Source organism: Periplaneta americana, chromosome 9 (genome assembly GCF_040183065.1).
Source record: "Periplaneta americana isolate PAMFEO1 chromosome 9, P.americana_PAMFEO1_priV1, whole genome shotgun sequence".
Taxonomy (NCBI): domain Eukaryota; kingdom Metazoa; phylum Arthropoda; class Insecta; order Blattodea; family Blattidae; genus Periplaneta; species Periplaneta americana.
The window spans coordinates 8365266-8379061 of NC_091125.1; the positions used below are offsets into that span (position 1 = coordinate 8365266).

The window sequence follows — 13796 nt, forward strand, 5'->3', positions numbered from 1 at the left end:
AATCCCTCTCGAGTTTTGATTTTCTCTGGATAAATCAAAACTTCTAGTGAGATTACTGTTGATAAACAATTATAACATGCCCTTATCTCACATATTCGAAGTGGAATTGCACATGGCTTTTGTTTTCACAGAATTTGTCAATAACTAGTTTATTGAAGTCAATAATTTCAGCTTCCGTTGTGTTTTCTATTGACACCATTTCGAGCACATTTAATCTGTCCTCCCCATGCGGTTCCTTTAATAATATATTTATCACTTTTACGATCGAGAAACATCATTCAGTTTCTGAATTGTCAATGTAATTAATATTTTAAGTATTTTTCACCAGCAGTGTTGGCTATACTGTCGAGTTCACGCTGTTAAAATTACGTGGAAGATATGGAGTGGTAATATTCATGGTTTGGTGGCTTTGCTGTTCTTATTATGTTTAGGATCTTACTTATTGAAGGCATATTCGATTTGTATCATTTTTCTCTCTTTAAGATATACAGAAAATTCAATATTTGAACGAAAGGAATTTGGACAAAAATATACTCAAAAAATAAACTGTAATTTTATACTACCACTCCAAAATATTCGTCAAACGGACTCAACCGTGTTGTGTCCGTTCGCTAGCGCTGACACTGGTAGGTTAGAGGGTAGCGTTGCAGTCGTGGAAACGTAACGTCACATATCAAACAATTTTCAGACTATGAGTCTCTTGAGTCTAACTATTACTCCATTACTTCCTAATCTCCTTTACATATGCTGAACTTGTAGAAACGTAATTTCCATATTGAAATTATCAAATTAAAATTGCACAAGTAGAAATAGAATAAGTATGTTTTTGCTAATTTTCACAGGGAAGGTGATACCCTAGAGCCCCCCTTAATTAGCCTCCACGGGTAATAAAAGAATTTGAAATTCACAAATGTCGCCGATAATTCGATGGTGTTCTGATAAAGAGGATTGTCATTTTTTGTGCAAATGGAGTTATGATACCCATGGGAATACACAAGTTAAATTCCACAAGTGTGTGCAAAAAAACAAATGAATACTGGCATTTGATATTATTTATTCGTGTAGAAAATTATTTGCCGTATGGGTTCGTTGTTTAATTTTCATTTAATTAAAAACCCATTTTATTACTTATCTCCCTTTACCCAAACACAATCAAATTATTGCTTGATATACAAAGCAGTGCCTTTACTCTGTCAGTATATGAAATATAATTATTATCCTCCAAATATGTACATTCTAAGAGATTCTGGTTAAAATACACGGTTTTAGCAACCCTGATATAGAAAAAAAGTACTTTTGGTTATTCCGAGTAACAGATAGATTATTTTGCACATTTGCAGACTTGAAGAGAAAAGAAGACCCAATTTCCAAAACGTTTTTTTTTTTTTTTTTCATATAATACAAGGATTGCAACTCTTCAAAATATTTACGCTTTATTTGCTACACAAATTTAAAGCAGTATAGGCCTATTTACAGTAATTTTATACTTTCAACAATGTTTTTTTTTTCATTCTTTGTGTTAATATAAAGAATACAATAATATGAGAGACAAGAATGAGAGCCTGAAGTTCTACCGGTTCCTCGCTCTGCTCTTCACTCCTCGCCGGTGATGTTGTCACGTTTTGCTTCATGCCTTTAGTTGTCTGCTTCGTCTCGAAACAAGGAGCTATTCTTTGTAATCGGTAATTTAATTAAGTTGCGAGCTGTTACTATGAATGACAGAAGATCGTTCTATAATTTTTTCGCTTATACATCTGATTCCTATCACGAGTAAAATATTCGTGTTATGTGTTGATATTGCATTTTCGTTGTTTGCATTACAAAATACTATAGGATTTCAGGATATCTACTGCCTATAATAAAATAATACAGAATACATTTCTTAATGCGACTTTATTTACACATCTTTTACCGTTATCTTTCAACATAAAATTGAAGGCAGATTTAAAAACAAAATGTTTATACAGTCAGTGCTGACATACTGCGGAGAAATTTTAATTACTTCACCTTTCATAAACGACATAGAATATGTTCAAAACCAAGCTCTCAGACTCATTACTGGTGGAATCAAAACAACGCCAATAGATTCTATGAGATTCCTCACTAATATTAACAGCATCAAAATGACAATAGAAGAAAAAGCACTGATTCAGTATCAAAAACTTATCAGATTACCAGGTAACAATTGGCATTCATACAGTCCTCTTTGTAGATTGAAAACTCAAAAAAGTTTCATAACCATTGTTCAAGAATTAAAACAGAAAATCAATATCCCGAATGTAAAAGAAAACTTACAAATTAAACCAAACCCTTTAACTCTATAAAATATAGAATATAATCTAAATTTAACAGAAGAAATACTGAAATCAGAAGTAAACACTGAAAAGCTGAAACAATTGTCTTTAGAGACAATTAATATTAGGTACCCTCCACAAAACTGGCTTCATTTATACACCGACGGATCCTTGATCTCCAGAGAACAAGGTGCCGGTGCAGGTGTTACGTGCTGTCTCTTCTCACTTTATAGATCTCTTGGATATGGAACAACAAGTTTTGATGGTGAAATCATTGCAATAAGTGAATGTCTCAGGAATCTTCTATGCCACATCAATAAATTTAGGAATGCAGTTATATTGTCGGACTCCAAAGCAGCTATTCTATCAATCGTCTCTAAACACACACCTTCATCTCAAACAGCAGAAATAACTAAAATGCTCTCTCAATTATTATCACTCAATAAAAGAGTTGTGTTCCAATGGATACCATCCCATTGTGGAATCCTGGGAAACGAGAATGCAGATGCTTTAGCAAAGAAGGGCAGCACTGCTACTTACAGACCTGTTACTAAATCTACGTATTACTCTGTGAAGAGATTTATTAAATCTACATACTTAGACTTCAACAAACAAAATTTGATAAGTCAATCCCAAGGGAAAAAATGGAACTCTCTGCATCAAAATCCACAGTTAATTCCCGATTTACCACGAAAATCGTGTGTAGCTGCATTTAGATTGGCAACAGGCCATGACTGTTTGGCCAAACACCTGCATAGAATTGGAATATATCAGTCCCCTAACTGCCCCTTGTGCAACTCAAACCAAGAAATGGATTCGGAACACCTCAAAATCTGTGCTTCAGTGGCTAGTCATGATAATATCTTTGAAAAATATTGGAGTGCAAGAGGTCAAATGACTTTATTGTCAAATGCCTGGCATTAGAAAACAACAACAACAACAGATTTAAAAACAATGCTTTCTAATTCTTAAAAGTAGGCTGTACTTACGTAATCTTCATAACAGAAAAGGCAAGAATTACAAACTTTTAAAGAATAAAGCGCACATTAATAACTTTCTCCTAAGCACTGGTTTACTTTTAAGACGTAAACATGTGCGTGTTACAGTATAGGAAAAAGACAAAGACAGAAAGAGAAAGAATTTAATCTGAACTGATGAACGTCGCACTGGATACGCGTGACTTTCAGACTTGTGTCCCGTACTATAACATCTAGAAGTTACAAACATTCAACATAACGGTGGAGCAAATTTTAATTGGATTAAATTCTAAATGTATTTACACAATTTTCTTTCAAGGGGTTACTTGATCATTGTGCTGCCTCAAGAAGAGGAAACTAACCTCAATGCAACCATATGGAACTCCTGGCTCTCCGAAGAAATAGACAGTCTAACTAATACCACCTTCTACATTGCAGCGGAGTACGAACACGTAAGATCAACACCTATGTGTTTATGGGTTAGGTTTAATGAATCAATAGTTCTGAGGTTAGAGTTTTACAATATCTACTACCTGCTGATTATTATTAGCTAATAATGGGTACTACTTAATAAGCTGAAGGGGAAAGGAATTGACCATCCTACCTTATTATCTCCTGGCCTAGTTGCCTCTAAAGTGGTGATCTGTATTATTTGTGAGGTTCAGAGCTGTCTTAGGACAGTTGACTAAATAATAATAATAATAATAATAATAATAATAATAATAATAATATATATATATATATATACACATATATACTGGGTGTAACGCTTGCCCCTGTTTTTTTTAAGTTATATAATCCCGCACATTGGCAAGCAATGCCGTAAATACAAGCAGTGTCCTCCTTGAGCCGGTGTGCATATCCTTTGTGGAATCAGTTTCGTGCGTACAACTAACTGTTCCCTTGTTTATCAAAGTCACCAATAGTGTAGGTGTAAATCGCCTGATTTGTATGCAGGGAGATTTTCCTATACGAAGGTCACCTGAATTCTACTGCCATCCATTAAAATTGAGTGTTGCCTACATCCAGATAAATAGGAGCAAGAGATACAGGCTCTGTATATAAAACTTATTGTTAGTTACTTACTTACAAATGGGTTTTAAGGAACCCGCAGGTTCATTGCCGCCTTCACATAAGCCTGCCATCGATCCCTATCCTGTGCAAGATTAATCCAGTCTCTATCATATCCCACCTCCCTCAAATCCATTTTAATAATATCTTCCCATCTATGTCTCGGCCTCCCCAAAGGAGGCCGAGACATATAACACACTATATGCATTTATGGATATAACACACTATATGCATTTATGGATATAACACACTATATGCATTTATGGATTCGCCCATACGTGCTACATGTCCTGCCCGTCTCAAACGTCTGGATTTAATGTTCCTAATTATGCCAGGTGAAGAAAACAATGCGTGCAGTTCTGCGTTGTGTAACTTTCTCCATTCTCCTGTAAACTTCATCGTGTGTATATATATATATATATATATATATATATATATATATATATATATACAGAATGATTCACGACTAATGACTTTGAAACAGCTGTTATGTAACCACACAACTATCCCAATTTTTGTAATAATGCAAACGCACGTTCTTCACCCGTTCAACACTACATTAGAACTAAATGCTACTGAATGAAGGATCAATTTTTATTAGCAACAACTAAAATACCCTTGTGTGACTGGAAACAACCGATGCTTGTAATGGCTAGTTTCATTGTCTTACCTCGTGTATTAAAACACAAATGTGTTTGAAGCGAAATATTGAGCAAGAGTAAATAATAGGCCTAGTAATGACAATCACTGGTATTATTAACAGCATTATATTTTGAAGCGAGATGTTGAGGAATAGTAAATAGTAGGCCTAGGCTTAGAAATAACAATCACTACTATTACTAACAACATTATATTATGAAAGCATTAAAGCTCAAAACTTATTACGAACGTGCAGTCGAATAAAAGTTGGATCACACGGCTGATATTTTAGTGACCAGGTTTGTAATTCATTTCTTCCGGAACCACTTTAACGCAAAATAGACCCTTATTCAGCCACATACTTATGTTGACAAAATTTTAGTTTCCTTTGGCGCTTGAAAGCATATAAAATTACGTCATATTTAATTGGCTTGGCTCTTGAATTAGAATTGCATGTCAATTTGAATTGTTTACTAACCCATTTTTAGAACGTTGTCTCTTGTTCAAATTTATCCTTAAAGCTCTCATAGTTTTTATGGTACTAACATGGAAATTTTACTGCATGTTCTATGAACTGTGATTAGTGAAACTCATTTCCTTTTCTTTTTTGGATAGAATAACTACCTTTTAATTAGAAAATGAAACATAACCCTGAAAATATAAATCTTACAGTGAGTGAATGTAAAATATGAAACATGAAGCACATTGTAGAAAGTAGAAATTTCACCTAGGTTTACCACGTCTCTTACAATCTAATGTCCACAGACGGGTTTGAATCCCCGCACCTCGAATCTAGCCACCCTAGCCCATTATCTCCTGGCTTAGTTGCCTCATTCCAGATGACGTGGTAATCACTAGGCCACTGACGACTTGACAGTGATTATTATTATTATTATTATTATTATTATTATTATTATTAATTTTTGTATAAACCACAAGATACTAGAAAAGTACTTGGGCAGCCCAAGGGAAAATTTGCAAACAGATGAAGATATAGTCTCAATGTGATATGGATTAGTTGTAAGCCTACTTATGGGAAGCAGTAATGATGGTAATTATGATTATGATAACGATGAATATCAAGAAATAAGAGGTTTTTGGCCATGTTAAATGTAATTATTTTTCTGCTCACAGTCGGATCTAAAAACAGCTATCGAATTCAGAGTTGGTACAGGAACTGACGAAATGGCTGGTACATGGGGAGTGGTCCAGAATCCAGAACTACAGGAAGGAAGACAATATCGTATTGGTCTCGTGGCCATTCTTGAGTACTGTGGGGTCCTCAACGTCGGGTATACGGAGTTGGACTTCATCTTTGGGGATAATAATAATGATTAACGAAGTTAAATTTCCCAAATCTGTAAACATTCTTACTGTTTATTTTGTCTGGTGAGACGTGCAGCGTGAGCTGTAGGTATTCTCTATGGTTATTTTGTTTCGTACTACGTTTCACGTAGAAATAGTCACAATATGACTTTTTAAGTATACTTAATTCTCCTTACGCTATTCGCAGTACTACGATAAATCTTAAAATACAATCCAAGCAAGAGATTTGAACAACTGAAGTGTCAATAATAATTAAGTAATATATTCTTAAATCATACAATGTGTTAAACTTACTCTCATGTACAATTTTAAGTTAATAAAAATGGTTACAGAACTAATAACCCATACCAACAATATTTGGAAATTTCCACTAACATCACAAGTGAAAACTTCCATCAGAACAACTTTAAGACATTTCTATCTGCACAACACATGGAGATTTCAATTTACTACAGTGGCGCCAACTTTTGAAAAACTTTGGGTAGGCTCAAACATTTCAGTTAAAAGTTCACAAAACATTCTCATATATGAAGGGTTCAAAACCATAGTGGGCCAAGTGCCATTTATTAAAAACGGAGAAAGCAAGGGTTAAAGTAAAGTGAATACCTTAGGTTAATGAAAATTGACATATCATTTAGTTTTAATGTGTATACTTTATATTACTTGCTATATGTTTCCATTGAATTATGGTAATAACTTCATTTCAATCCTTGTTTTCTACGGTTTTTAGTAAATAGGGCTTGGCCCACTATAGTTCTGAACCCTTCATATCCTCCCCTCCTTCTATAGTGATATAAATTTTCATAATACTGATGTAATTACGGATATTATATAACCACAGATATAACATAGAGTTCACACCTGTGGAGTAACGGTCAGCGCGTCTGGCCGCGAAACCAGGTGGCCCGATCGGGGCAAGTTACCTAGTTGAGGTTTTTTCCGGGGTTTTCCCTCAACCCAATACGAGCAAATGATGGGTAACTTTCGGTGATGGACCCCGGACTCATTTCACCGGCATTATTACCTTCATTTCATTCAGACGCTAAATAACATGAGATGTTGATACAGCGTCGTAAAATAATCCAATAAAATAAATATAACATAGAAGCTAAAAATAATGACATGGAGATGTGAGAACGATTTTGAAATGTATGAGATTAATATAAATTTCAGGTTTATGTTTCATTTACTTGTAAGTAACACTCTTTTGTATTTTTTTTTTTTGTAAATATGTCTACCGTACTAATTTCTACTATCGAATAAAACTCCTTCCCTATGTTAGTAACTATAATTATATACAAAATAATCTCAGCATTATCTTGTGCATGATTACCCAGTTCTAGTAATTAAATAGAACGTTGTAATTATGTAGGCCTAAACTTTTTTTTTTTAATTTGGGACTTCGCTTCTTTTAGACTGGTTCGAGAGACGAATGAAGTACACATCAGCAATGCATCCTTACTATTTTTTTTTTAAATTTTTTAAATGATTTTAGTCGCCAGTCCACCAAGTATCACGATAACAGATAATAATAATAATAATAATAATAATAATAATAATAATAATAATAATAGGCCTAATAATAATAATAATAATAATAATTATTATTATTATTATTATTATTATTATTATTATTATTATTATATTATTATAAGACAGTAAATTACTGGATGGACTCGGGCCTCACGGGCCCGTAAAAGTTGGCGCCAGTGATTACCACAAGTAGGAATTACAAATAATACCACACGTAAGACTTCTGTTATCACAATACTTTCAATTCCTACACCTACAGCACTTAGCAAGTTCCTAACGTCATCGCTTGCAGTAATTCCTGCCGTCACAGCACACAGCAATTCCTAGCGCCACAGCACGCAGAAATTTTTACGTTCACCTTACGTAGTAATTTCTACCTTCATCGCACGTAGTAAATTTTACCGTGATCGCACGTAGCAACTCATACCGCTACCGAATGTAACAATTCTTAACTCCACCGCACGTAGTGATTCCTACCGTCACAGCACGTAGCAATTCTTACCGTTTCGTACTAGGAGTTCGTACCACCACAGAACGTAGAAATTCCTACTAATGTCGTGCATTGTTCGAAAATGAGAGGGGACATCAAGATACTACAAATTTGATCCTACTCACTCCATAGGCATCTCAACAGTACGTGGAAGTGAAGCATGTAAACTAAAATAACCAAATCCATTGAAAACCGGTAAAAGACTTTATGTTCGGTTCATATTTGCCGAAGCTCACTTTGCGTTTGTTCAATCTTACCCTTTCCTTCCATATGTTCGGTGCCTTTCTCCTTAGTTCTTCTTCTCCCAGCACCTTTATCCTCCTCGGACCCATGTGAAAATGAAAACACTGCAACTATGAAATTTTGTTATTTTATTAATAACTGCTGCATGAAAAATACATACTCAACTTGAAAGGGGCGTAACTGCAGGTATCATATAATGATACTGTGGGACTTTACCGTTACATAACAATTATGAGTGAAATTGTTTGTAGCAGTTTCTCTCATTATTAAAACATAGAAAGACTTTGCAGTCAGAACACTGTACAGAAGTTAGATACTTGCAAACAGGATATGTGCATTTAGAGCGATTCTCCTGCTTGTCCGACAGATTTTCTGGCAAATGTAGTGCATTAGATTTCATGAGGAATAGGGATTATTTTCCTACGTTTGGAGGAAATGTGTTCATGATTGCCATCTTCATCACTTGAAGAGTCTTCGCTTGTCTATCCTGCACAATGAATTAAATTTTCTGCAATGTCAAGGCGAAAATGAAAATAATCAAGAACCTCTTTCTTCTGCAAACCACTTTCTGGACACTGAGCATCTGAGCGATACTGCAACCAAGCTGCAGCTAAACAAAAGTAAAAAACTGGAAAATTGTTCTTTTTGTCCATTGGCCAGTTCTTGTACGGATCGCATACTTTGCAATGACCCTGTCCAGAAGGTCTACTCCCCCCATGAATGTGTTGTACTGGGATACAACATGAGGACGCTCTACCAAGATATACTTGTTGTCATTTTTAGACCACCTTCTACATTCTCCTACTGGCTGAACTCCAAATTGAGTTGATGCTAGGTAAATTCCATTGCTATCATACCATTTCAATAAAGACACCTTATCATCCTGTCTCACTATTTGCTCATGGCTTCCACGTCCAGCCTTCTTCAGTGCTGCGTCATTCACAAAAGAAACTGCTTTAGGAATTCTGCTGGACATTATTGTCCCAGAAGCAATAATGCTCCTAAGATACAGTTGATCTAATAGGGGCACAGAAGTAAAATACCTATCAATGAAGATAGATGACCCAACAAGAAGAGTGTTACACAGTTTGAGCACTGCCTTGCCTCCGATATCTAAGTTCTCTGGTGTGAGAGCAACTACACTATGGAAACCAGTACCCTTCCCCTGGTACATTATAAAATCTAAGGGGAGACCAGATGCTGAAGCCATGACAAACAATTTCAGGCCTACGGGACATGGTTTTCCACGAACATGACCATAAAATCGTATCATTTGCTCATCAATGCTAACATTTTGTGGTCGTGGAGTCTGCAGGCAAGACTGTCTGACAATATCAAGCATCGGCCTCACTTTCTAGAAGCGATCCTTTTTCCAGTCATCTTCTGGCACACTATTGTCATCTATTACTTTTAGATTAGTTCTAAGCTCAAAAAATCGATTTCTGGACATATTGGACATGGGAATCCGGGTTCTCGCCGTACAAAACATTTTCAGTCTTGAATACCCAATCAGAGTTGTGTAAATACAAGCACCAAAGACTTTTTTGATTTCATTGTAATCAGTTCCGAGACATTTTCCTGTCTGCATTACTCCTCTCATGTTTGTACATTCAGCAACTGACTGAAAGAAATCTTCATTCAATCGCTGCAGGAAATATGGCTTGCGCAAGTTGAAGTTTTGGTCAGGCCTTGGTGCAACTGGAGGCAGGTTAGATGAAAATCTGTAAATTCATTAGATTCTGCAATTAAATGAAGCAAATGCTCCCTCCCCTGTATATTTGTCCTACCGTAATTGAGTCATTCCACGTCAAATCGCACAAAATTATACAAATTTTGACCTTCATATTTCTGATTGCGTTTATATTTTTTTTTTTACCAACTCTATGGGTCTAATAAACCAATAAGTGTACTTTTATTTCCTCCTAAGTCCACATGTTTTTTAAATATTGCATGTTAAAATTCGTTAAAAATGTCGCACAATGCAACATTTAAAGCGTCATATTTCCGAGGATATTTATGTTAAAATTTTTTTGAAAAATGCATTTAATATCTTAAAGTACTGTCTTTTGTTAAATATTTACTAACTATTTTAATATAATTATTACAAATATTTTTTTATGATTCAATTTTTAAAAGTTAGATGTCAATGTGAAATAGCCGCATTAAAAATCTAAAAAAATGCCTCCTAGATGCACTGAAGTATTCTTAATAATTCCAGAAAAAAATCACAATGGGATCTCCAATAGTTTAATGGAAATTTAATTACTTACGACGCAATGTGTAGCGGTCGGTGCAGCAGCAGTGGACGGGAAGCGTTAAAGCGCGCTGGGAGGTTTATCGGCGCTGGACGATCGACTGAACGTTGCAAGATTACACACAGTAGGGATCAAGTCACTCGAGAAAACACTGCTAATTTACTTATTATGATATCATCAAATATTTATACATTATGGTTTTTAAACGTTTGTTTTCATTCACACTACACTTTAAATTTTCATTCGCTTACCTCCTTTCTTGAAAGAAAATTGTTTTACTAGGCCTAAATTTTTCAGTTTTTGACAACGGAATGAAAGAATGTAATTTTAATGTATCAGTTATTGGTTTTAGATTGTGGTATCTGGCCTGCAAATTTTCAGTGTGGTTTTTGTGCTTATTCAATGGACAAAATATAAATGACACTTTAGAAATGTTTTTTGTGACCAATCAAGCAGTTTTTTTTTGTTGATGTTGTTTTATAGGATCTTGTATAGGCTGCTCTCGTGGCAAGTCTTTTAACAGTTCCTCCAATGCCATCACATGGACCTTTACCATGCGACGTTGCAAAGAAGTGTCATTCAGCACTAATTCCATAATCGTCTTCATGTAAGCAATTATTTTTAAAATTCTTTTTGTTTTTGTATTGTTAACTTGATCCAGCGGAAAAGTAAATGATTTTTTTCATATCGTTGAATTCTTGCTTTAAGAAGTTGATTGCTTCGGATTGAAAACAATGAAAGGAATCGGTGTCATGTTTCATGCTTTCTGAGATGACAATATTTTTGTGACGAATTTCTGTATCTTCTTTGAAATATACTACGAAAGGATGTATTGTGTCTTGGCATTTGTTCCAATGTACACCTTGTACTCAATCTTGTATTACAAATGAATAATTTTCAGAAAAGCCTGCAATAGGCCTAACTATGTAATTTTCAGGTTGTACATTTTCTTTGCATTCCGTCAAAAATAAAATATGGCGACTTTTGAAGGGATGACGATGCATCTTCTACATGAAAAACTTTACTTGCTTGGAAGCCTTTTATTTTTTTAAACATTTCACGGGGGTATCGTTTTCGTTGTAGTTTCCTTTTCTTGATAGGGGATTCTATTGGCATCAAACTCTTGTTTAATTCCTCAATATTGATGATTTCTAGCGCTGTATTCATAGATCGGCTAGAAGAAGAACTGGGATAATCACTCTCTCTGCCCGCACTTTTATTTGATTAATGTTTATTAATATCACAAGAACTACAGGCTTCACATATAAGTTCATCTGTCCTATCTGGAAGTTGATAGATTTTTTTACGGAACGAATCACATATTCGCACATTCAAAGACTCCTTTAAATTGAGCTTTATCAATAAATCGCGACTTATGCGTCTTAGTGTTCTTTTCTTTTTAAAAGCGTGATTAGAAAGCTCAAATGGATTTAAACACTTGTTATATATTACGCGTTCTTTACCGTCACTGATGTTGTATAGAAGTCACGTCACTCCGTGAAATTCAAACCCTGACTGATTATTTTTCTCTTCTATATTTTGTCCCCTGCCATCTGTTTACTGCCATAAAGTTTACTGCCTTACCCAGCCTTGCTATCTTTAAACACTTCGCTATATTACAGTATAAACATACAGCATTGTGAAAGACTCCCCTCTTAGCTGTTTTGACAATAATAAGATAACTTTAGATATTTACTGTTCCTTAAGGTATTGATCACTTGATGAATGAGTGCATTTCTTTCGTAGTGTTGCGGCATAAGATATTACATGCAACGGGGGGATTTCGTAAAAATTGCCGCGGACAGCCTTCTAGTCTATCTATGGCTGCAAGTAGTACATTAGCTGGGAATCGCGAGCGCGTGCATGCCTCGGGAAAATAAATTGTTACAAATGTTTGTGTGGAGATCCCCCATTTCTAGATGCCGTAGTTTACAGATAATACATCAGCGAACAAGTCTATATTTTTTTCAGATTTTTAAATTAGCTATTTAATATAGTAATTAAGCTTTGAAAAAGAAATGATTAAAAAAATAGGCCAAATTTTAAATTTATTAGTCATAGGTCTAAAGTAATAAAAAGTGTTGTATTTAGTCTTTAAAATGCGCAAATCTCAATTATTTGTAGACACAGAGTTCCAAGTGAGTTTATGTAACAGTGCGCGCATAATTTGCGTAATTTCAGATAGTCATAACTACACAAATAATTAATAATTGTCAAAATAAAACAATACGGGTCTCTTTATTTGATGTCTGGAATTCATGAAAAAAAATTCGACCATTTCCGAGAATGGTCGTGTTTTATGGCTGTGCGATTTGACGTGGAATGACTCAGTTGTAGCCATTACATTCGAATTAGGCTAATTTCCGATTTAGATTTTGTTTTCATTTTCATCATTAATACCTACAGCCATATATCCTATGACAGAACGCACAATTTTTTACTATACTAGGTCATTAAAACTTACATTTCACTGCGTCTGTATGTTTCCTGCACATTCTGCCTCCCTCCTGCAGACTGAGAAGTTCGTATGTTACTCAGGGGTTCTTCATCTGATGAGTCCCATGAAGAATTATGTCCTTAATCTAAAATCGCAGCTTGAGGCTCAAACTCAAAATCTGAGACATTTGGGTCTATTTGGTTCACTAACGTTGTCAGTTCTCCTTCACTAAGTGCTAAAAATGAAGTAACATTCAATTACAAACAAACATAGTTTCACTTGGTTAGGATCCGAAGTATCAATAGTGATACTTTTATGTTTCGCTATGTTTTTTTTATTATGTTGTAATAAATAATATTTTCAATAATAGTTAAGCAATTATGTAACATAAATGGTCAATGTAGAGTATCCACCGCCCACTGAACGAATATTTCACACTTTTATCACTGCCAATGCACTATAAACCAATTTTCGGCAATCTAATGTAAAAGACTGCCTACAGATATTTGGAAAGTTTCAGAGAAAATACAC

General features: G+C 34.9%; 1 protein-coding gene across 7 annotated transcripts in view; it reads left to right on the forward strand.

Annotated features, from left to right (window-relative positions):
* The window catches only part of LOC138705761 (uncharacterized), a 209753-nt gene that overhangs the window by 178266 nt on the left and 17691 nt on the right, over positions 1-13796 (forward strand). For 5 of the 7 annotated variants that reach the window (XM_069834382.1, XM_069834386.1, XM_069834383.1 and 2 more), the window contains 2 exons: positions 3591-3723; positions 6116-6642. The exons of 1 other annotated variant lie outside the window; for it this stretch is intronic. In XM_069834382.1, the coding sequence (XP_069690483.1) occupies positions 3591-3723; positions 6116-6319 (337 nt within the window). In that variant the 3' untranslated portion in view covers positions 6320-6642. Of the gene's footprint in view, positions 1-3590; positions 3724-6115; positions 6645-13796 lie in introns of those variants that run through there. One more of the 7 variants, XM_069834385.1, reaches the window with a different exon arrangement.